This window comes from Lissotriton helveticus, chromosome 2_1 (assembly GCF_964261635.1).
Source record: "Lissotriton helveticus chromosome 2_1, aLisHel1.1, whole genome shotgun sequence".
Classification (NCBI taxonomy): Eukaryota; Metazoa; Chordata; class Amphibia; order Caudata; family Salamandridae; genus Lissotriton; species Lissotriton helveticus.
In genome coordinates this window covers 1516487615-1516513217 of record NC_136059.1, presented here as the reverse complement: position 1 = coordinate 1516513217, position 25603 = coordinate 1516487615, and the positions used below count along the sequence as shown (strand labels likewise).

General features: G+C 42.3%; 1 protein-coding gene across 4 annotated transcripts in view; it reads left to right on the top strand.

Moving 5' to 3' along the window:
• LOC144818735 (uncharacterized) overlaps nucleotides 1–25079 on the top strand; it is a 170949-nt gene extending 145870 nt beyond the window's left edge. For all 4 annotated transcript variants that reach the window (XM_078676430.1, XM_078676429.1, XM_078676428.1 and 1 more), the window contains 2 exons: nucleotides 7695–7790; nucleotides 22756–25079. In XM_078676430.1, the coding sequence (XP_078532556.1) occupies nucleotides 7695–7790; nucleotides 22756–23348 (689 nt within the window). In that variant the 3' untranslated portion in view covers nucleotides 23349–25079. The remainder of the gene's footprint in view (nucleotides 1–7694; nucleotides 7791–22755) is intronic.
• Nucleotides 25080–25603: the final 524 nt, after the last annotated feature.

Below are 25603 nucleotides of genomic sequence, written 5' to 3'. Positions count from 1 at the left end.
TAAAAAGCAATTTAAAAAAATGGAGGAGCATCAGTTAAAGACTTTTCCTGCTTATGCTGATAAAAGGAATAAACAGTAACTTGGTGGGGACAGACGCTGAAGCATGGGTTGGGGAGCAGGGTGGGTGCATGAGGGGTGGACCTGTTATGTATAAATTTTTAGATAATTATTTGTGTTTAAGCTGTTTTCTGTACCTGCTTATGGTACAGGCATCAACTGTCATTCTGGAATGGGAGAGGAACACAGGAGACCTAGTTATTTAAGTTTATTTACCACCTGAGCTTTTCAGAATTACAAGAAGCAGCTATGGCACTAATGGATTAATTGAAGTCCTTCTACATTAGTTCAGGGTTTGTGGTGCCAATAGCATTGATTGTCACTGTTCAGACCTGGGGCTTTCCTGATGCATCCCACCACTTATGATGTAAAGACAGATCCCACTGGAGCCCACTGCTTCAAAGGCCTGTGGCATGCCCAGTTCTCACCATCTGCTGCTGACTTCACTTTGTAAAGTCATATGGCGGAGGTGACAGTCCAGAGTCTCCCTATTGCCCACCCGAAGACTCTTCTGTACCAAGCAGAAAAACAAGAGGCAGAACTGAGAACAAGTAATTTTTAAGACTGCCAGTGGACAAGTGTTGTTGGGTTGCAAACACATGTTCTGATCGGACTCCAACACGTTTGGTAAATTACACTCTCTTGATCAGTTGGCATGGAGTTGAAAGTTCTTTACAGTTTTAAGTCCTTGAACTCTTTTTTTCTGGAAGTGACCCTCTACAAGAAAAGAGTACAGAATTATTCTAAGCACAGCCTGCATCTTCAACCACTTGTATAACCTACGGAAAATGTAGAACTAGTAGTCCCCAGTCTGTTCAGGATTTGTAATAATGACCTAGGGAGCAAGCCATAGTACAGTCAGGAACCAGCAACAAAGTCACTAACATATTCTGTCCAGGGTGTCAACAGCACATGGAAACCACCAAAAAAAGGCAAAGCAGAAAAGGTATGGTGGCTATAGACCTCTGTTTGGTCTTGTGCACCCCAATGCTGGTAACAGATTGAAACAATGAGTACTCATAGCACTGAGCATGTTAATCTAGCATGTGCTACTCAGCACACATAGCCAGTGAGGAGTGGCTCTCTTTGAACCTGCTTATAGTTTTAAAACCGGTATGCAGATTTCATGACATCAACACTTCCACCGTATTTAGTGATTTGGTTAGCTAGCAACAGATGCGATGTACAGAGATTATATTAGAAGAGACTCTTAAATTTGACAGCTGTTAATCAGGATCAGTCAGAGTGGAAGGTTGGAGGTGCATCTTTTTAATATTGAATAGGTGGCATCAGGTGGAGGAGGCAGCAGATATGATTTTATTGTTGAAATGAGCTCCAAGAGTTTAGGAATCAGAGGATTGGAAAAGAGTCAGGACGGAATGACAGTGGTGATGTATGGAGTTTGGATGCCTCAGAGTGAATCATGGGGACTAAATGCTTTCAGCTTCATCCACATTAGGCAGCAAGTGTCCATCTGGCATGTTTTGAGAAGCCATGTGTTGATAATTATTGCTTGCAGCCTCAACTCTTTGTCATTGCTTGTGGGCCTAATGGGCTCCGGAGCCTGCCATGAATCCCTGTAAGAACTACCCAAGACAACCTCTGAGCCCTGGTACTCTGACCACTTGGCCTTCCCCACTCAGCCTTGATGCTTTTGCCACCAGGTGTATTCTCTTTCCAGTCTTTAACACTGAACATGCTCACAGCCATACAACTCACATGACAAGGAGGTAAGAGCCACACCTGTCTGAATATAATTTGACAATACTATGCCTTGGGCTCCTGGTGCAAATGCACTGGTCATCCGTCTGGAAAATATCTTGGTTATATCAATGTGGATTTTGTTTTTAATAGCTGTGTACTGCTGCACACATCAGTTGTTGAAAAATCATGTTGGGTGCAGGTGCACTCAGGATGTATGATAGTTAGAGGTGGTAGTACATAAAAGGAGTATGCAAGTATCTTTGGCATCAGTACCCTATTTTGCATATTTTCAGCTCTGCTCGAAAGCTAATAATATAGTTCCACTTGTCTGTAGAGACTGCATGTATCTACAGGCCTCACTGTAACTTAACAGTGATTATTGTATAAGGGGCTTAAGTTTGGTAATTATTTGATAGATTTATAACCTGTAGAAAATTGATGACCCATTGCATTCAATTGTAACAGAAGCTGGAGGATTAATAGACCAAGCGGTGGATTCTATAAAATGTTCTGAAGACCGCCTGCTTGGCAGAGCTTCAAAAGCTGAAGTGAATGTGCACCGAGGATCCCACAGAGGAATGGACTCTCGAAAACAGCCAATAACAGAAGACAATTGGGAGTTTCAAGGAGAGAATACTGCATTTTTCCATTTGGGTTTCAATAACCCTACCTGTTTCATTTTGCACCAGGGAACTCCTACAGCAGAGTTTCCAAATGCATATAATTAATGTCAAAGTAATCGAAGGAATACAAAATGTCTTACTCTTATTCCAAACCTTCAGTGAAACCAGCGGCCATACACACACACTGAATGTAACAAAAGCTTCAGTCAAAAAGGAAATCTTGGTGCACACAGGAGAATACATACAGGTGAAAAACTATACACTTGTGCTGACTGTTAAAAAAGGTTCATCCCGAGAAGCAATCTTAATGAGCACTGTTTACTGTTACACACTGGAGTAAGACCATTGAAATGTACTGAATGGTACAGAAGCTTCACTCTGAAAAGCCGTCTTCATAAACACAGAAGACTTCATTCTTGAATTCAGCCTACATGGAAATCATTGCCATCAAGCCTAAAGTCATTTTTTTTTAATGTATTTTTTTTATTGGGAGAGTAAGCATTGTAATAACAAAGCAATCATATCATCATAATACATGAAACATAATCATACATTGATAAGTACATAAACAGCAGGAACAAAAGAAGATGCCATTATGCTTAAATCAATAAGTAAACAGATAGACTATAAAGAAAAATTACAAAAGTGGATATTCATCCTAACTTAATCTATCAAAGGTCCCCAACTACGATAGAACTTCTTCATTGACCGTATGCCTTTGCCCTTAGCAATAGCCATCTCTTTTTCTAAGATATCCCTTAATGCTGCCCACCATTCAAAAGTTGTAGGAGGAATTTTAGATATCCAAGCACGGGCAACACAAAGGCGTGCAGTTACAAGCATAATTGATATTAGAGATCTTAATCTAAGAGGTACATCTGCCTTATAACGAAGCATAATCTCTTTCTCTGCTAAGTAAAGATCGATGCTTACGCGATCAGCTATAACATCTCGTATCTCCTTCCAGAAAGCGTCCAAATCTGGGCAAGTAACAAACATATGTAAAATATCTGCAGCTATCATTCCACACTTGGAACACTTACATTTATCATTTGGATTTATATTGGTAGGATCTATCCATTTAGCTATACGTTCCGGTGTATAGTAAAGCATAAACGTTGTTTTGAACTGTTGCAATTTAAGGTTGATAGAGTGAACCGAGCTGTTCAAATTCTCCATTGATTCTTCTATCTCAGACGAGTTAACAGCTTGGCCCAATATCCCAGTCCATTTAAGTGCTATCCTAGGGTAATCATCCTCCCAAATTTGGGAAAGTATCTGATATGCTTTACTAATGGTCAATCTTAAGTCTGAATGTATATATTGCAATAAATCTGAGCCCGTAATTTTTTTTATCCCCTTAGATCCTAATCGGTAATCCCTAAGCTGCAGATATTTGTAGAACATATTTTTCGGGAGACCAAATGATGTTTGCAGATCTAAAAACGTGCGGAACCCAGCAGTGTTATACAAATGAGTAAGCTGTTTAATACCAAATCTATCCCAGGATTTAGCGACCGCATCATGAAAAACATCAGGAAATAAAGGGTTCCCCCATAATGGCGTATTAAGATGTATCAGAGGCAGACAATGATTAGCTGTGATTTCCCACCATATGTAGGCTATATCTTTAAGAGTCTTAAATCTGACTCTCTTAAAATAGTTTGGATCATTCATTCTATACATAAAGATATTACACTCTTTGCCGATGGCAAGATTATAGCAGCGTTGTTTACTCCTATCATCTAGGAGATCACGAAGACGTCCCATGAAGGAGGCCCAAAAATATAGTTTAAAGTCTGGTAACCTAAATCCACATTGACAGTAAGGAAGCTTTAAATATTTTATAGCTCGTCTCAGCTGTTGGTAACTCTAAATAAAACTACTAATAGCACCCTCAAGTTTGCTAAAAAAAATAATTTGGAACTCTCAATGGTATTGCCCTGAATAAATAAAGAAATTTAGGTAATACGATCATTTTTATAATATTGCATCGCCCTATAAATACAAATTGATAATTTATGCCAATTCTTCATTTTAGATATTGTTGATTTTAATAAAGTATTGTAATTCATTTTTATAATCTTGCGAATATCTGACGTAATCTGTACACCTAAATAAGTAGCCGACGCACAGACACCAGTTCTAGACAGCCTAGATTGAAAGTTAAGAATAGTCTGCGTCTTACTAAAGTTAAGTTTATATCTGGAGAAATAACCAAATAAGCTTGCTTCAGTTTGAATTGCTTCTAATGCTTTTGCTGGGTCTGTAGAACATACTGCAATATCATCAGCATAAGCTGTGACTTTCAATTCTTCAGACCCTAACACAACAGGTGGAATAGATGGATTAAAAAGCAAAGATTTAATATATGGCTCTATATATAAAGCAAAAAGTAGAGGTGATGGGGGACACCCCTGTCTTGTCCCCCTAGGAACCTTGAAAGGTGTAGACTGGTAAGTTAAGTAAGTTAACTTGGCATTTGGAGACCCATATAAAGCTCGGACCCAATCATAAAAACACCCCTTAATATTGTAGACCTTTAATATAGCCCGTAAGTAGTCCCAAGTTACACGATCAAATGCCTTTTCGGCATCGAGCATGATCATTCATATATCCGGGCTCATTTTAGAAGCTGCATCAAAGGCCACAATAGCAGCATTCACATGTGCCGTTGTATCTTTTCCGGGTATAAACCCGTGTTGTTGGGTAGAAGCGAGTTGTAGCATAAAGGGTGCAAGGCGTATCGCCAACATTTTTGCAAAGATTTTTGCATCAGTATTTATTAATGATATTGGGCGATATGACCCACACTCTTCACTCGGTTTGTTTTTCTTTAGGAAAAAAACAATATTTGTGGTATCCCAGGTCTTAGGTGTAGATCTTTCAGCAGTAATGTGATTTATGACTTTAAGCATTAGAGGGATTAGACCGGCCTTAAAAATCTTATAAAATTCAACTGGTAGAGTATCTTCTCCAGCTGCTTTCCCTGGTGGTAAAGCATCAATAGCCGCTGATATCTCTTCCGCCGAAACTGCTGAATTCAAAATATCTAAAGCCCATTCAATATACAAGATGCTACTTAAAATGCAGATAACAATACGAAAATGAGTTAAGAAACCTATTTGGCCTCACAATTCTTAGGAGCATTTAGTAACACATAATTTGAATGTGAAGCAATGGGCAGAGGCCTAAATGTCCTTCCCAGAATAGAGCAAAGACAACAATTCATTCACCAGACCCAATCCATAAAGAAGCAACTAAGAAAGTCAGAAAGTGGCTCCCCTAGGAATACTCCTGCACAATAGTAGTGTCTAGGTCTAAACACATTCATTACATTCACCCTTGTAGCATTTACACCCTTTGTAAAAGTGTGCATTTCAAAATGTGAAGCAAGTGTGGGGTTTCCCCCTTCCTCTAAACACACATTAAATTTGAGTGTGATTCCTCCCTGTTCCCACCCTGGAAGTGCTTATAATCCTGGCCTTGATGTAATTAAATATTCAGGGTGGAAAACTTCCTGTGAGTACCTTCAGACATGGAGGTTTTCACATATGTTTGCAGATAGTTTCACATATGTTTGCAGGTAGGACCTCACTGGTTTCCTTACAAACCAGTCCTTCACTTTTAAATGTGCAAATAAAGAAACCCCACAATCTGGTGGAATTTCCATGATTTATATTCCTATTTGCGAGGGTAAAATTCCACCAGTATTGATTTTGTAAATTAGGATTGGAATGTTATCATCTAAATGCATTTATTTATGCATCTAAGAATTATGTGTCCAAAAGATTTAGAGAATATAACCTGTGAAAGTATAATAAGTTACAGTCTCAAAATGTTGCAGAAAAAAAGCATGCTTATTTTGCAAGTGCACAAAGCAATTGTAAACATTTACCAATGTAGCAACATACAAATAGAGCGCTACCACAAAAGCCAAAAATGTCCTCAAGTATTTAAAAGGAATTGCCCAGTGGAAATAGAGGTTACTGAAAATAAGGAGAAACCTAACTAAGCCAAGTTCAAAAGCCCGAACAATTAAAAGGCATATTCAATTCATCAGTTTAAAAGTTTGGTCCAGGTTCCTTACAGGCATGAGGCCATGCCATAGCCACTCCAAATATACTGGCCTATAAATGGAAATCTATGGATATACCGACAATACAGGACTAGGCCTATAAACTGTGGGAACAGTTGGTGGTGGAAAACTAAGTTGCGACTTGAATGATGATGGGTTTTAAATTTGAAGCCACTTTTCGACCATTGGTGGTCTACCTGTCTGTGGAAGGATTTCTTTTCACATGCCCAGATCATTGCAATCATTAAAGCTGACTCATTGCGGGAAATCTAAGTCCGCTCAAAATTGCAATTGTCCTAATAATAATGTCTGATATATAAGCAAAATATATGTATATTTCTTAGTGTATTTGGATAACTCTCGTGCTCATTCGTGTGGGCTGGTGGCGGTATTTAGGGACGTGGAAGGGAGACCTATTAAGGTTAAATAGTTGTTGCAAGATGCTTACGACAACAACCCAATTACATATAGTTGGAAAAAATGCTTGTCAAAAAGTTTGCCAATGAGAAATTCCAAACTGAAGAGTACAAAGAAATGCACAGGTCTGCATTATATTAAAAATATAACTTCTAGGCAACATTAATGCCATATTGATTGTAAGCTTAAGATATATTTATGATGGCGTAATTGTTCCGAGTTGTCTTTACACAGTAACTAACACCACTGTATGGTCAGTGGATCCATTATGCGCTGTAAAATACTTGCACTGAAAAAAGTAACAGTTATTGTATGACCCAGTGTTATCACTGTGATGAATAACGATATATTTATATCCATGTTGTGGCCCACAACGATTGAGAGGGAGACTTGGAACCAGTGTCCTTTTGTTGGTTGAATTATAATTTCTAATAGTGGAAAGAAGTTTGGGGTTTAAAACCATATTGCCTTATTGAATTGAAATTCTAAGATTATCCTTGAGAGATGTTCCCAAAAGAATGAATCCATCCGGTATCATTCCCCTAAAATGTCATTGAAGAGGAAAATAATGTTCTGTATTTGGAGTCGTTTATATGACTACCTGGTGCACTTCATTCTGAATATCGGCTAGTGACACACTTTACTGTTGACTACATTACCTCATCCAAGTATGTTCTCCCATAGACTAAGGTTTATCAGATCACGGTTTGACTTTTTTTTTTACATCTGAATTGAAAACTGACTTTGAAACCTAAGATCGAAAATTATTTCTATTATATTGTGAAAGGATATATTTTATTTTCTCCTGCCACTAGCTGGTCCCGACTCCATCACTGTGTTTCCACTAGACATCAACCATAAAGAAGACGCACATTTCATGGAACAGCTTGAGCCTGACGAAAGAACCACGGGTGAGCATGCATGCACTATAAAACTGTACCAGATGGAGTATGTGGTTACTGTGCAATGGGCAGAAGTTTTATTGATGACCTATGCTATATTTATTTACGCAGTTGGACAAAGCACAAAAGGAAGGTCTTAGGTAGAGGGCAGATATACTGCTTAGGGAGATTGAGCTCACATACATTTTGGTTGGGGAAAGTGTTTTGCTGTTGCTTCAATCCTTTAAACATCTAACATTCCTCATGTTATGCTACTTTCAGGGGCATAGTCATAACAGAGGTTAAGGAGACATTACTGAAACCCAGTACTATGACGTACAAAGAGAATAAACGGCTTGTGTTCTCTGGTGTAAGTCATGGAATACTGCACGGCATGCTCCTTTGTTGTATTTGGAATTTAGAGCTCACATCCCTTCACAGGTGAAGTTGCGGTTTAAAGTTTAATATAGATGCAGTGACCGAATTTGGCAATGAAGAGAATCCTCTGATGAATCTTTGAGGAACATTTTTAGTTCGGGGCGTCTAAGGCAAGCCCCCTGCGCCAGTCCGCACCCAGCGCTGGACCCCTGGACCCCGTGAACGCCACGACGCCCGACACCGCTACGATGCCAGAACCCTCCATGCACTCAACACCGGACGATCACACACCTGCTTCCTGGCCGCCCTGAAGCGCACCCACGGAGCTTTCACCTGCCGGAACTACAGCTTCACAAGCATCGGACCCACCATGCTGCTGACCAGGAAAGAACCCAACCACCTCAAATGCATCCTGCTCAACACCCGCTCCGCCCGCAAACACGCTGTTGAACTCTGGGACCTACTCGACTCAACCTTCCCAGAAATCGCCTTCCTGAAGGAGACCTGGGTGAACTCTGCCTCAGCACCCGACATAGCCATAGCCGTCCCGGAAGGCTACAAGATCACCCGCAGGGACCTCACCAGCGGAGCAGGAGGAGAAATCGCCATCGTCCACAGGAACACTCTGAGTCTCGACCAACACCTACGACACCCTCCGCACCGCAGAACACCTGCACTTCCAGATCCACACTGACCCAAACACCACCCTCAGAGGAACCCTCATCTACAGACCCCCCGGACCCTGACCACAGTTCAGCGACTCCATCGCCGACTTCGTCGGCACACACGCCCTCGCCTCCACAGACTACATCCTCCTCGGGGACCTGAACTTCCACCTCGAGAATAACGACGACACCAACTCCACCACCCTGATCGACCACCTAGCCAACCTCAGACTCAGACAACTCGTCACAACACCCACCCACTCCGCCTGTCACACGCTTGACCCCATGTTCTCCGCAAGCCCCCACGTCTCCTTCAACCACACCACCAAACTCCACTGGACCGACCATCGCTGCATCCACTTCACCTTCAAGAAACCCACCACCGCACCCAACAGATGCCTCGCCGCTGCTGGAGCAAAATCACCGAAGACCAGCTAACCACCACCCTCGCCCAAAGCCCACCCGCTGACCCGACCGACCCCAACACCGCTGCCCGCAACCTCAGACAGTGGATCAACGACTGCGCCAACACCCTCGCCCTGATCAAGAAACCCTCTAACAGTCACACCAACAAAAAAGCCAGCTGGTTCACTGAAGACCTCCGGACCTCCAAGCAAACCTGCAGAAAGCTGGAGAAGATCTGGCTCCGTGAACCAACAACGGACAGCCACGCAGCCCACAAGAACGCCACCCGCAGACACCATCACCTCATCAGATGCGCTAAAAAGGACCTCCTTCAAAGACCGCCTAGACAACAACGCTTCAACATCGTGAAGGAACTCTCCAACCCCAGCTCCAACACCAACGACGTCCCACCATCTTAAGACCTGTGCGACTCGCTGGTCACCTTCTTCCACCGCAAGATCGCTGACATCCACGACAGCTTCAACGCCACGACCGCCCCGACAACCACTGAGACCTCCGCCCCCCACGACCACCATCCTTACCAACCGCCTACATCAACGACGACAACACTATCAAGATCATCAGCACCATCCACTCAGGATCTTTGTCAGACCCATGCCCAAACCACATCTTCAACAGAGCCAGCGCAGCCATTGCACCCCATCTCCGGAAAGTCATCAATACCTCCTTTGAGACCGCAACCTTCCCGGAGAGCTGGAAGCACGCCGAGATCAACGCCTTACTCAAGAAACCCAAGGCGGACCTCAAGAACTTCCGGCCCATCTCCCTGCTCCCGTTACCGGCAAAGGTCATCAAGAAGACCGTCAACAAACAACTGACCCGCTACCTCGAGGAGAATAACATCCTGGACGCTTCCCAGTCCGGGTTCCGCAGCAACCACAGCACAGAGACTGCCCTCATCGTCGCCACCGATGACATCAAGTCCCTGCTGGACAACGGAGAAACGGCAGCCCTGATCCTCCTGGACCTGTCAGTCGCCTTCAACACGGTTTGCCACCACACACTACGAACACGCCTCCACAACGCCGGGATCCAAGAGAAGGCTATGGACTGGACCACCTCCTTCCTCTCCGGCAGAACACAGAGCGTCCGCCTACCCCCACCCCCCTTCCGCTCCGAAGCCACTGAGATCATCTGCGGCATACCCCAGGGCTCATCCCTCAGCCCAACTCTGTTTAACATCTACATGGCACCGCTCGCCCACGTCGCCCGTCAGCACGACCTCAACATCATCTACGCCGATGACACACAGCAACCAACCTTCATAAAGGAATGAAGGCCGTTGCTGAATGGATGAGGAACAGCAGACTGAAGCTGAACTCGGACAAGACGCAGGTCCTCATCCTCAGATCCAACCTCGTCGGCCTGGGACGACTCCTGGTGGCCGACCGCACTGGGAACCGCTCCAACACCCACCGACCATGCACGCAACCTAGGGGTCATCCTCGACTCCACCCTCTCCATGACTAAACAAGTCAACGCTGTCTCCTCCTCCTGCTTCAACACCCTCCGCATGTTCCGCAGGATCTACAAGTGAATCCCCACTGAAACGAGAAGAACGGTCACCCAGGGCCTCGCCAGCAGCAGGTTGGACTACAGAAACGTCCTCTACGCAGGAGCCTCGGCCAAACTCCTGAGACGGCTCCAACAAATCCAGAACGCCTCTGCATGCCTGATACTCGACATCCCGCGCCGCATCCACATCACACCCCACCTGAGAGACCTGCACTGGCTCCTGGTCAACAAGAGGATAACCTTCAAGCTCCTCACCCACGCACACAAGGCACTTCACAACACCGGACCAACGTACCTCAATAGACGACTCAGCTTCTACACCGCCAGCTCCGCTCTGCCGACCTCGCCCTCGCCACAGTCCCCCGCTTTCGAAGAGCGACCTCCAACCTCGCCGCCAAGACCTGGAACACCCTCCCCATTCACCTACGGCAGACCCAAGACCTGTTGACCTTCAGAAAACTTTTCAAGACCTGGCTTTTCGAGCAGTAGCAGCGCTCCCCAACCCAGGGCCTTGAGACCCTCACGGGTGAGTAGTGCGCTTTACAAATGATATGATTGATTGATTGCTGTTGAAGACCACTTTTTCAATCACCAGGTATTGCTAATATCTTTTTTGAAGGGGCAACACAAGTAGGCAGGTATCCAGATGCTGATATGTTCCTTTTTATGTATTTATTTAACAGATGTCTATAATATAGCTGCACCTAAATCCTTTAGTGTTTTTAACAATGAACAACAGAAATAGCATCAAACATGAAAAACGAGGCATAGACATTATGGAGACGTTGTCATCTTTTAACAGATGTCAGCCTATTCAAAATAGATGGAAGAGTTGAATCTTTAGATGGTTTTTGAAAGAGACCGTCTTTGGTCTTTGATGTAGCCCCTTCAGGATTTACTGAAAGTAACCTTGAAAAATCTAAGTTCATACATATCTATAATAGGACTGATACCCTGGTCATTTTGGAAATTATTAAGTTTCTGGATTGTAACCCAAGGTCCTTCACCTTACGTGACATATCTCTTAGAAGTAGAGCCTTTTCAATGTCCTAGGAAGACTCTGGATATCATGTTTGCAATTTTGGAGGGCATGTGGGTGGACCTGGATGGTGGTTCAAAAAGTGAATTTACAGAATTACTTTCAGCACCCATTGGTCTTGCATGATGGAATTAATTAATTGTGGGTTTCTAAAGCGCTAGAATCTACTCCCGAAGAAGTATCTCTGCGCTGTAGACCGCTGGGGAACCGGTCCTGGCTTTCCCTGTGAGACGGTCTCTACCTGGTATCTCCAAGGTGAAACCAGGCATCCCCGGCGTATGTGGGGGGCCGTTGTGGAGATGAGGCAAGCTAAGGCCCAGAGTTGCCGAGTGTGATCCCTGGTTAGAGTAGGCACCGAGGTGAGAATTATCGAGTCCGCTGACCCTGGTCCACGACCCAGCCGCGTCGGGGATAGAACCCTGGTCCCGGGCCGTCCTCTGCTCCCGGGTCTGCCGCCTCTAACCAGTGAGCCACACCACTCCAGAATGAATGGAGAAAGTCACACTCCCACTGCGTGCACAACTTCTGGTACAGAAAGGAGAGACACTTTTTAGGTCGAGCGACCTATCTCAATGCGCATGCGCATTGAGCGGGAGCTCGATATATAGCGGCTTAAACAGAGCTTACCGAGATCAGGCGATTCCCAGGCGATTTCTTGCCGTGCATGTGAAAGCGCGTGCACAATGCCACCAGCTACTTGCCTCGCATTATCACATCAAAGGCGGCCGCATCTCAGGCCCCTGCTGCTTCACACCCTCATGCCGCTCTCCCCGCTGCGCCCCCTCCCGCCGTGTCCACTTCACTTTGACGGCCGCAGGCCGTCTCTCGTGTTTCTGCTTGTTGGGATAGGCGTGCAGTGCTTTGTATTTCGCGTCTGGGACCTGTTTTTTTTGGGCCTAAACACACACGCTGTTAACATACAATGCCTGTGCTTGTATTTACTTCAATAAAGCGCACGATGTGTGCACTCACACACATAGTGCTGCTGCCCGCCCCATCTTCCCCTGCTCCCCCCGTGCTTATCTCACCTTATCACGTAGTTCCCAAAGAAATCTTGTATCAGAGCAGTAATTTTATCGTGTTCAGGGGCCTTACATTTTATCACGTGCTGTGCCATTATATTAAGCTAGTGGTAAACACTGCCTACTTCTCCGTAATTCTATTTTGTTTACCAATTTTATGTTGATTCTGCTGTGTATTAGGCAAAACTGTTGGGTCACGTCATAGTCAAATTAGTTCTGTAATATTAGTACGTGCACGGAGCTTATTTAGGGTGGTGTGTGGCGTACTCTTAGTACTCTTTTTAAGTTTTTCATCTTTAAACATTGTAGGAACGAAAGAGCTTTTATTTCTAAGGTGCTTTGGAATGGCGATGTGTACAGGGCCGTAATTTTAGCGACTGCAAGGAGGGGCGTGGTTGTCAGAAGTTTTTTTGGTATAGGCACCCAGTCGCTTTCTATTTCGCGTGCGGGACATATATATATATTTTTTGGGCTTAAACACATGCGCTGTCAACATCCAATGCCTGTGCACATATTTACTTCACTAAAGCACACGCTGTGTGCACCCTCATACATAGTGCTTCTGCCAACCCCCTCTTCCTCGGGTCCCCCGCCCCCTGCTTGCCTCACATTATTACATAGTTCCCAAACAAATCTTGTATCAGAGACCGTAATGTTATCGCGTTCAGGGGCCTTACATGTTATCACGTGCTGTGGCATTATATTAAGCTTGTGGGAAACACTGACTACTTCTCCGTAATCCAATTAGTTTACCAGTTGTATGCTACTTTTGCAGTGTATTAGGTAAATCTGTCGGGTCATAGTCAAATTAGGGCTGTAATATTAGTACGTGCAAGGAGCTTAATTTAGGATGGTGTGTGCAGGGATGCTTAGCACTGTTTTTGAACTTTTGTCCTTCAAACATTGTAGACACGAAGGGGCTTTTATTTTCAAGGTGCTAAGGCATGGAAATGTATACTTCTCACTTGATAACTCGCTAATAGAGCAGAGGCTGCGTAGATGTCTCCCAATATCACTCTCTATTTTGTTTTTCAATTTAAAAAAACTCCAATTCTCCTTTCTTCTTTGTTTGTTCTCATTCCCGCCACCCTTTTACATTCAACTGCTTTCAATCCAACAGACAGCTTCTACCAGGGCCGTAATATTATTGCGTTCAGGTGCCTTACATCCCATCACATGCTGGGGCATCATAATAAGCCAGTGTTAAAAACGGCCTACTCTCCCGTCATTGCATTTTAAAAAATATTTTTGTACCTATTTTGCAATGTAGTGTGAAAAACTGTTCCGTTTTAGTTTAATTAGGTCCGTAATATTAACACAAGCAAAACGCCTAAATTAGGGCGGGATCTGCCGGAACGCTTAACACTCTCTTTAATCTTTTTTTCTAGAAACATTGTAGACATGTTTATTTGGTCTCCTTTTCTATTAAAAAAATTATAAATAGATAATTAGGATTATAAATATACTAGGCTCCTGTCTTTAAAATTGCCTTTTGCAAGCCCGCTCGTTTACAGTTTCTGCAGGCATATGCAGCACACTTCCCCCACTTCAAATAAACTTCAGTTCACCTAAGGCCACACTTTACCGCAAATGTAATCATGGCCTCGGGCGCTCCTACTAACATAAATTAACAAGTTGTTGTCACGAAGCTTCACAGGAACCAGACCAGCGACGCCAAATAAACAGCAGGCAGTCACAACACATCTCCACCACTACTCTTTTCCTACCATTTTTTCCTCTCATCCATGGTTTGTTCCTCATACGCTTCCCTATAATATCCCATATCTTTCCACACAACTTAAAGCACGTTTTATAACAACCTCCTGTCTCCTGTACCTTTTCTCTTCCCTCAAACCCCTATTTCGCCTTAAACTCTCCATTATTTTTAAAAAACCAACATTCTCCAGTCCTCCTTTATTGTTTGTTTGTTCTTATTCCAGCCACCCCCTTATGTTACAACTGCTTTTAATACAACACAAAGCATTAATCAAAGCCATAATATCATCGCCTGCAGGGAACTTTTGCATTAGGCTACAAACTGTGCTATTTCCCAAATGTATCCGTCCTCTTATTTAGCCCCCCCAAATAATAAAAAAACAATAACGAATATTAGTATAAGCAGATACAAGTGGCCAGTATTCAAACAATATCAAACATTTAAAACATTAGTTATTATTAATACTTTTTAAATATTGTCGCTAAGTTGTACATAATACTTTCATAGTCATATATACAATAACACAGATAATTCTAACACCTAATTATTATACCATTTCAGCATGCTACAAACTTATGCACAGCACAACTAACAACATAGGCAAAGTCATTAGCTATAGCTAAACACTTATAAGCTCCCAAAGGCGAGACCTATTGGCTATGCCAATGCTTGTTGCATTTGGGATGATGAATCCCAAATGCAAAAATTGAGCTCGCAAAGGGCCAGATTCTCAGAATCTGGCCCTTTGCGAGCCGATTTTACAATGATGAATCTGGCTGTATGTGAGTATGCAGGGTAATCAGCTTTTCACCAAGCTCACACACCACCAGCCATTACTACACACATCAATTGTTAACGAATCCACAATTAACTATTGTAGCAATAGCAGTATTGCAAACTTTACTTTTAAACATAATCATCTAAAGCTCAGCATGCCACCATTGCTACAATTCCAATCCAACCCACATAATTCCATTACACACTACATACATACACTCCATAACACATGGCGAAAAGACATTGCCATTTACAATGCCATTTCCTCTAACTCAAATAAATCCGAGACCTGTTGCGTTTCTAATGCTTGTTGAAAGAAGTAATGGAGATGTTTTTGAGGGTCCTGAACTGTATCCTTCCAGAATATTGAATCCTAAATATTGTGTTCCAAAAATATCTTAGCAAGCATTTAGACAACAGAAATGTATACAGGTAGATATAGATGCATTATAATTAACTCCACATATATGTATCTTGGCAAGATATACATCTTCGAGGTACATAGATGTGGAGTAAAGAATAGTAAATTTATACTTACTGATAAATACCTACCTTCACAGTATTTTTATAGCATGATATTTTATGGTCAGTTACGTAACATAGAGCCAACCTGTTGCAGTGGGAGACTAATCAATAGATTTGTGCTTATTGTCAGATCTGCTCTTACTCGAAGTTCCCAGTAAAGCAGATGTTTACTTTCCATCAGGAGCTTTTATTACCCTTCTTGGAAGGCTTGTAATCTCTCATTTATTAGTTTGAGGTAGTGAAAGATTTAGGTAACGCTATTCGAATTTTTTCATTTCGTAAGGGCATCCTCAGTAAGAAGTTATGAATAAACTGTCAAAAGGTAAATCCAGTCACTTATTGTGGAAGTCCCTTTGAGTGTACTAAGGTGTGAGACATGGACGCCTGCTTAGCTGGTAGTAGTTTAGGCTTTGGTGTCTACCCTGACATGCAGTAAAACGTCCTCTGTGGCATCTCTGGACCAAAATAGGAGCCAGACCTTTACTCTTTGCAATGCTGGTCCTTCACCATAAGTATGCTTATGATGTTATTGTACTGCTGATTGATTGTTTGTTTCAAGGCCATCTAGTGCAGAACTACTGGACTCATTTAACAATGGGACTAATGTATTGGGGCCCATGAGGGAATGAGTACTCCGGACCTATGGCAGAAGCACTCTCCACAATATCCTACTGTCCTATCTGGTTTGTGTAGGTCATCGGGGGACATATTACAGATAGTGCCCCTAGGATGCAACGGTGCATGCATTCTCTTTGTGCACCCCTAGGGCACTTTGGTTTTACAGAATGGGCTATGTCGCAGCGAGACCTATAGTCGGCGAGTCTGCTTTCAAGGAGACAGGAGATGGGCACGCGCAGCATGCCGTAATCTGATCAGGTGGCGCGCGCGTTCACCATCTCCTGTCTCGCTTGAAAGCCTCCTACACACACAGCCACACCCCCCCTGCTTTCGCTTCGCACACGCACGCACACACACACACACGAGCGCGCACACAGAGTGACACACGCACGCACACACACGAGCACACTTACACGTGCACACACACACACACACACACACACACACACAAGCGCACACATACAGAGACACACACCACACACACCCCTCCCACCGCCACCCCCCCCCCCCCAGTACAACTAAGCCCCAATCACCGCATCGGCGCCACTCCGGACTTCTGCAGCCTCTGCGGGGCTCTCCTTAGGGCATGGGAGCCCCGCGTCACCACTGCTCCTCTAGGCGAGCCACTCCGCTTCAGAAGACAGAATTCCCGCCCCACAACAGGCGTGACGTTTCCGAACTTCCGGTACATCTCCTCGCAGCTTGCTAGTTTACTAATTTATTTTTAATACCGGGCCTCGCCTAGTGTTTGTGCGGTTTTCATGCTCCCTTTTTGCCATCTCATCGCAGCTTGCTAGTTTATTTATTTATTTGCTTTTAATCCCGGGCCTTGTTTTGTAGCAGGTGTCAGTGTCTCCCTGTCTGGTCGTCTGTCGCTGCCTCAGTTCTCCTTTTCCTTTTCGTGGCATCTCTGCCCCTTGTCTCTATCCCCATGTCTGTTTCCCCCCCTAACACCGTCCCCCTCACCTCCATCCCTTCCCCCGTTGATCTTTTCTGGCCCAGTGTATGGATTTGATCTCTCTTGTTGTCTCCCCATGCAAGTGTCTGTCTCCTTGTGATTGTGTGCTTATGTCCTTGTCTCCCAGTCTTCCTCGTCCTCGACGCCATCTCCTGTCCGTGTCTGCCTGCACAGCAGCTTGCTAAGCACTACGTTCTGTGCCGCCCATAGACCCGCCCCTTTCAGTTCTTAGAATAACTATTGTTGGAAGTTTTAATTTTGGGTTTATGAATGCACCTGTGTAAATCTGTCTACGACCAATATATGTGTTGGTTGTTACCCCCTGGCTTCTGGGTTTGCTCGGTTATTGGGTAGGATGATTGCTCTTCACAGTAATGCATTTAAAAGTTCTGTGTTTTGCATGTTGAACATTTCAAAGGAATGTCTTGCTAATGTGTGAGCGCTTGACGGCCCAAGCATGGGGAGGAGAATTGTGTTTATAACAATAGCGGCGGGGATTGTGGAGCAACACTGGGGTAGTTACCGCCCGTTGTGTACCCTGGCCTACCAACCCCGGTATTGGCTTTGTCATTCTTTTTTACATTTTGCACAGCAATGCGGGCTGCGGTGCAACATGAGTTTTTTTTTTAAAGCGCTATGACACAGCCAGTCTTGACGGTGTCTCTGTGTCATAGAAATTGTTTTCCTTTAAATACTATTGCACTGCATTCCGTGCTGTTGTGCAACATGAAAACCAGCATTTGCAATGCAATAGGTATAGCTTTGGCGAGCGTTTGAGTTATTTGCATTGTAAAAACCAATGCTTTTTATTTATGTATTTTTAAAACCCGCAAGCGGTGCATAAACACACACTTTGTACTTGCAGGCGTTGCTTACAAGAAGCGTTGCTGGCAATAACTACACCTCTTTTACTGCCAGCCTTGCTTCTCATAAGCAAGAACTATAAGTACAAAGTTTGTGTTTAAGCACCACTTACAGCTTTTCTAAACACATAAATAAAAGGCAGTGCCGTTTACAATGCCAATAGCTCAAACTCACGCAAATGCGAGACCTATTGCATTGCAAATGCTTGTTTAAGACTGCCAGTGGACAAGTGCTGTTGGGTTGGAAACACATGTACTAATCAAACTCCAGCAAGTTTGGTAAATTACACTCTCCTGATCAGTTGGCATGGAGTTGAAAGTTCTTTCCAGTTTTAAGGCCTTGAACCCTTTTTTTTCTGGAGGTGACCCTCTACACCAAAAGAATACAGAATTATTCTAAGCACAGCCTGCACCTTCAACCACTTGTATAATCTATAGAAAATGCAGAACTAGTAGTCCCCATTCTGTTCAGGATTTGCAATAATGACCTAGGGAGCAAGCCACAGTACAGTCAGGAACCAGCAACAAGGTCACTAGCAGATTCAGTCCAGGGTGTCAACAGCACATGCAAACCACCAAAAAAGGCAAAGCAGAAAAGATATGGTAACTATAGACCTCTGTTTGGTCTTGTGCACCCCAATGCTGGTAACAGATTGAGACAATGAGTACTCATAGCACTGAGCATGTTAATCTAGCCTGTGCTACTCAGCACACAGAGCCAGTGAGGAGTGGCTCTCTTTGAACCTACTTATAGTTTTAAAACAGGTATGCAGATTTCATGACATCACACTTCCACCGTATTTAGTGATTTGGTTAGCTAGCAACAATTGCGGTGTACAGAGATTATATTAGAAGAGACTCTTAAATTTGCCAGCTGTTAATCAGGATTAGTCAGAGTGGAAGGTTGGAGGTGCATCTTTTTAATATTGAATAGTTGGTATCAAGTGGAGGTGGCAGCAGACATCATTTTATTGTTGAAATGAGCTCCTAGAGTTTAGGAATCAGAGGATGGGAAACGAGTCAGGACAGGACGAAATGACAGTGGTGATGTATGGAGTTTGGGTGCATCAGAGTGAATCATGGGAACTAACAGGTACATTCATCAATGTAGGTTTTTGCGATTCCTTAATTGCGATTATTAAGGAATCGCAATTAAGGAATTGCAAAATCTTATGCATGTAGGAATCGCTATAAAATTAGTGATTCCCAAACATTCCTTAATTGCGACTCGCAAATTGCGATTCTCAATCAAGGAATGCCTTCCAATTCATTCCTATGGGGTGCCTGCGCAATTTGCGAGTACCAACAGGTACTCGCAAATTGCGCATGAAATTTCAAGGGTGTCAAAAGGACACCCTGTTGCACACCTGAAATTGCTCTGTGCACACACATGCCCCAAGGGTATGTGTGTGTGTGTGTGTGTAACCTACAACTTTGAAAAATGCACTTTAGTGCATTTTTCAAAGTTTTTGCAAATTACCATCGAGTTCAACTTGATGGTAATTTGCGCCCCCCAGTAGCGAAATCGCTATTCTAAAGTGATTCTTGCATTGCATTTAAGGAATCACAAATTGTGATGCCGTATGGAGTTGCCATAACTAGATTATGAATACGCCTCACTGAGGTCACCCAATCTAATATTACTGGTGATTATGTTAACATCCATTTAAGGCAAATTACCCGCCTAGCTATAAGAACCAACAAAAATAATAAGGAGGCCTGTGAATTAGACAAATTAAAACTAATACCCTTCTCTTGTAGGACCCCAAATATAACCAGACTTAAGCTTACCTTGATGTCTCGCCACAGAACCTCCGAAACAGTCTTACCTATGTCATGCCAGAAGCCCTGGATAGAAAGACACTGCCAAAACATATGCCGATCATCCGCGTCATCAGTTTCACATTTCAGACAAACCTTTCGATGGGCACCTCCCAGTTTGGCAAGGTTCTTTGGCGACCAGTAAGCCCTGTGGAGTGTGAACAAATGATTCCTCTTGAGATAGGCAGCTTTGACCACATTCCAAAGGGTGTGCATTGATACTTGCCATAGGTGTGTTACGTTGGTCGATGGCAGGTCTCTTCTCCAGGACTCCTCCATAGGCGCTGAAGGGAGTTCATTCTTAATTAAAAGCCAATACCATTCTGAGACTTCCTTTTGTTGAAATAAGCGGCCACGAAGGGAGAGTTCATACTCTATGCTATCTCCTTCCACTTTATCTAAATGTGAGGCCCAACTAGATAATTGATAGAACTTGAATCTTGAAAGTCTTTGGTTCGTAAGAGTATATAGTATGTCCCACGAATGAAGTTTATTCCCTTGAAGCAGTTGACCCCAACTCATAATACCTTCCTCCTGTAGTACAGTGGATAGGGAGTCTTTTAATCAGACTGGCGTACCTGGGGAGTTCCAGATGGGGGCCCCTGCACTATAATAAGAAATCTTCAGGATCTTTCTGATTTGGAACCAAACTTCACAGGACGAACTTGAACCTTCAGTCTTATTTTTTTAAAGAATTTACGGTGACCAAACTTAAAAAGAACTCCATCGCCCCCTTGTGGGGTGTTTCTAGACATCGCTAGCATCATAGGAGCAAAACATAAAGAATTGAAGAGGAGAGGTCTTACATTTTTTTAATTGAAAAGCAAAATAGTAAAAGCGTAAATCTGGACTAGCAATACCCCCTCTACCTCCGCCAAGCAATCCCCCCTCCTTATTAGCCCAGACAAAAGTATTTATTAAGGTTTGCTTTTTTCAAAGCAGACTGGTCAAAAGATAAGGAGATCGTGGTAAAAATAAAGGTAAACTTTGGCAGAATTGACATCTTAATTAAATTAGAGCGACCAAAAATGGATAATGCAAGGCTATTCCAAGAGTTTAGAAGTAAAGCCATTTCTTTCCTTTTGAGCTCTAAATTAACTAGGGTTGTCTTTGTTATATAATGAGTAATTTGGATGCCAAGATAGTGGATTTGCTGTTTTGTTTTAATTGAGCTTACAGGTGTGTTCAAAGTCATAATCTCAGTTTTTTGAGGATTAATAAAATAACCTGAAATTCTTCCAAAATGTATCAATAGCTTCTCAAGACAGGGTAAGATAGCAGAAGACTCACTAGAAAAGATCATCAAGTCATCTGCATATAAGGCTACTTTTTTCTCCCATCCCTCCCATCTAAAAGGTGTGAATCTATTACTGGCCCGAACACTACAAGCCAAGGGTTCTATATACTGGTTAAATAATAAAGGGAATAATGGACATCCCTGCCTTGTCCCTCGTTCCAGCCTACTTGATTTAGAGAGATTGCCATTGATAATAAGTCTGGCAGTGGGCGTCTTATAGATATTTTTTATTGTTCTAATAAAATAGTCTCTTGACCCAAACCGTCGAGCCATATATGTTAAAAAAGGCCAGTTCACTCGATTAAAAGCCTTCGCTGCATCGAAGGCAACAATCGAGATGGGACAATTGTGGGCAGTGGCTAAGTCGATCGCCCCGATTAGTTCATGTGTTAGCTCATGTAGCTGACGACCCCTAATGAATCCCTTTTGGTCCGGATAAACCAAAGAGCTCATTACCAGATTCAACCTCCCTGCTAAAATTTGTGCAAAGATTTTATAGTCACAATTCAGCAGGGAGCTAGGTCGGTATGAATCACAGTTCTTTAGTTTTTTATTTGGTTTAAGAATTAAAGAAACTGCAGCCTCATCCCATGACTTGGGGATCGGATTATTTTCCTGAAAAATATTATCAAACAGAGTCGCATGCTTTCAGCTTCATCCACATTAGTCAACAAGTCCCTATCTGGCATGTTTTGAGAAGCCATGCATTGATAATCCTTGCTTGCAGCCTCAACTCTTTGTCATTGCTTGTGGCCCTAATGGGCTCTGGAGCCTGCCATGAATCCCTGTAAGAACTACCCAAGACAACTTCTGAGCCCAGGCACTCTGACCACTAGGCCTTCCCCACTCAGCCTTGATGCTTTTGCCACCAGGTGCATTCTCTGTCCAGTCTTTAACACTGAACATGCTCACAGCCATATATCTCACATGACAAGGAGATAAGAGCCATACCTGTCTGAATATAATTTGACTATACTATGCCTTGGACTCCTGGTGCAAATGCACTGGTCATCCCTCTGGGAAGATATCTTGGTTATATCAATGTGGATTTTGTTTTTAATAGCTGTGTACTGCTGCTCACAGCAGTTGTTGAAAAATCATGTTGGGTGCAGGTGCACTCAGGATGCATGATAGTTAGAGGTGGTAGTACATAAAAGGAGTATGCTCTACAAGTATCTTTGGCATCGGTACCCTATTTTGCATATTTCCAGCTCTGCTCGAAAGCTAATAATATTGTTGCACTGGTCTACTGCGACTGCATAGATCTACAGGTCTCACTGTAACTTAACAGTGATAATTGTATAAGGGGCTTAAGTTTGTTAATTATTTGATAGATTTATAACATGTAGTAAATTAATGACCCATTTCATTCAGTTGTAACAGAAGCTGGAGGATTGCGAAGACCAAGAACAGCGGTGGAATCTATAAAATGTTCTGAAGACGGACTGCTTGGCAGAGCTTCAAAAGCTGAAGTGAATGTGCACCAAGGTTCCCACAGAGGAATGGACTCTAGAAATCAGCCAATAACAGAAGACAATTGGGAGTTTCAAGGAGAGAATACTGCACTTTTCCAGCTGGGTTTCAATAACCCTACCTGTTTCATTTTGCACCAGGGAACTCCTAAAGCAGATTTACCAAATACATATAATGAATGTCAAAGTAATCGAAGGAATACAAAATGTCTTACTGTTATTCCAAACCTTCAGCGAAACCAGCGGCCATACCAATGCACTGAATGTAACAAAAGCTTCAGTCAAAAAGGAAATCTTAGTGCACACAGGAGAATACATACAGGGGAAAAACCATACACTTGTGCTGACTGTCAAAAAAGGTTCAGCCGGAGAAGCAATCTTAATGAGCACCGTTTACTGTTACACACTATAGTAAGACCATTCAAATGTACTGAATGTGACAGAAGCTTCACTCGTAAAAGCCGTCTCGATAAACACAGAAGACTTCATTCTTGAATTCAGCCTACATGGAAATCATTGCCATCAAGTGAATCTACTAATTGACAAAAGGATAATGTTATCGAAAACCCAAAAATGTCAAAAGAGAGACAAAAAGAATGCCAAGAGACAGCAATCACAGAAGAGAGCACAGTCAGTATAAGACCACATCCCAGCCACAGAAGAGTTTCTTGATGCTGGTGTCAATAAGAAGTTTATGACTTCTAAAAAGAAAATGTTTGAGAGGAGTAGAAAGAAAGACCAAAAGAAACAGATGAGTAGTATTTCATAGGAGTATTGTAAGTGATGGGAACAGTAGGGCAGAGAATGAGCATACATTGTATGAACATATTATATGAGCAAGAGTGAAAACTCTTTTTAAATTAATGCTATTGCTTCAGTGCCAAAATCGAATTTGAGTATAGCAAAACCTACATAAGAAAAGCACTGTTTACTGCCTCACAGTATATGTGTAATGCTAACTTTACATAGGGTAACAGTTAATTATATATTTAGAGCCACTATACTAATAAATGCACTTTGACGTTTAATACTACAGTACAAAGTTCAAATCTACACTGGGAAAACAGTTGTTACTGCCTTACAGATTCCAAGCAGCTATTAATTTACACAGGGAATTAACTCTCCTAATAGTCATGGAGACTTCTCAATATGATTTTACAATACTGCACAAATGTAACCTCTTGCATCCTGGTTGATAATTAAATACCCTTTGTTGAAACAAATATACATGAATAAATGTATTTGCATAAACCATATATGTAGATGCGCATAGTGTAATTTTTATTTATTTATTACCGTTGTTGAGGGAGGGGAAGAGCACGACTCATGGCCCCTAAATACTGTTAGCAATAGTAATAATTGCATATTTAATTCTTTGTGTTTAAATATATAATCAAGTTTAAGTGCTCTTATTGCACAACAAGCCGTGGCATAAATTCTACATTTCACAGGGAACCTTAAAATATGGGAAATGTGTAAAATACTGATCGCATCATCATAGTGACTGCCTCAAACCACTCTGCAGAGCTTTATACCATTATCAAAGCCCCAGGGATTTTGCAGTATGAATATCCAAACTATGAAGTAAAGTTATTTGAATTATTGTGAAAACACAAATTATACAGCCTTTTCTCTAGCCATGTTATTTTGTCCATTTGGGCTAGAAACAACCTTTTTTGTGAAATCTACAATTTTAGCAAATTCAGGCAACTTTAATAAGTCTATAATTATGTGGTAAAACCTGCAGCCATAGAATTGCATACATCTACTTACTCTCAGTAGAGACAATTGTTTTATCAACAATAATTTCATGAAATTAATACTTAAACATTCTGTTTCCAATTCATGCCCATTGTTAGCTGCATTTGAAGAAAATAGCTTTATATTTCTGTTGAGAGTTTTAACCACTTTTAATACCAGAACAGAAGACAGAAATGCTTCACAAGATATGATCCTAAAACCAAATGTTCCACAGAATGTGATTTTTTGTTTTCATATATCAAAATGTATCATCCTTAGTTTTTAATCCCATACATGCAGAACAGTAATTTCTCAGAAAGAATTGGCCCTGGCTGTTTTATGATCTGGGGGTTGGTGTATTTGGATAATGTGGCAAATTGTTTGTCAGCCTCCAAGTGGAAAAGAGCTACTTTTTATATAAATTATTTTTTAGCTGTAAATAATGAATGTGCAAAATGGTAAATAAATAAAAGTTACGAAAAAGTGTTTCGTGTGCAAGCTTATAATTTGCCCAGCAAATGCTTCTAGTATTGATTTGCCAATTGCAACTGCCTATGCTTGGTAAATTGTGACAGTATTAATTTGCTTAGTAGACTATCATATTTCTATTTGCAGTAGGAAAGTCCTCAAAGCTTTGAATTTATTTATTTGATTGTCTTTTGTCAAGTTCTTTGCTGGCCATGAAAATATGGTAAGACTGAATGCAGATAAGTCATGAGTAAGTAGCAATGTGTCAATAATGATACAAAGTGTTTAACCAGTCTGTATGAATTAATGTTTTCCACACTGCTTACATGGTGCCCCACTAGTAACATCAATGTTTAGCGTATTACTATAACTTATAAGTATGGATAGGTTTACAAAAGCTAATAGTAATGTATTTATCTTGTTTTAATTCAACAGGAAATGAAGACCTATGACACAATGCTTTTTTTTGTAAAGGCGATTAGGGATCTTTAAAGGTTTTGCTATATTTTTCGTCTTCCTCTTGCATTTGTCTGCTTAGTCTT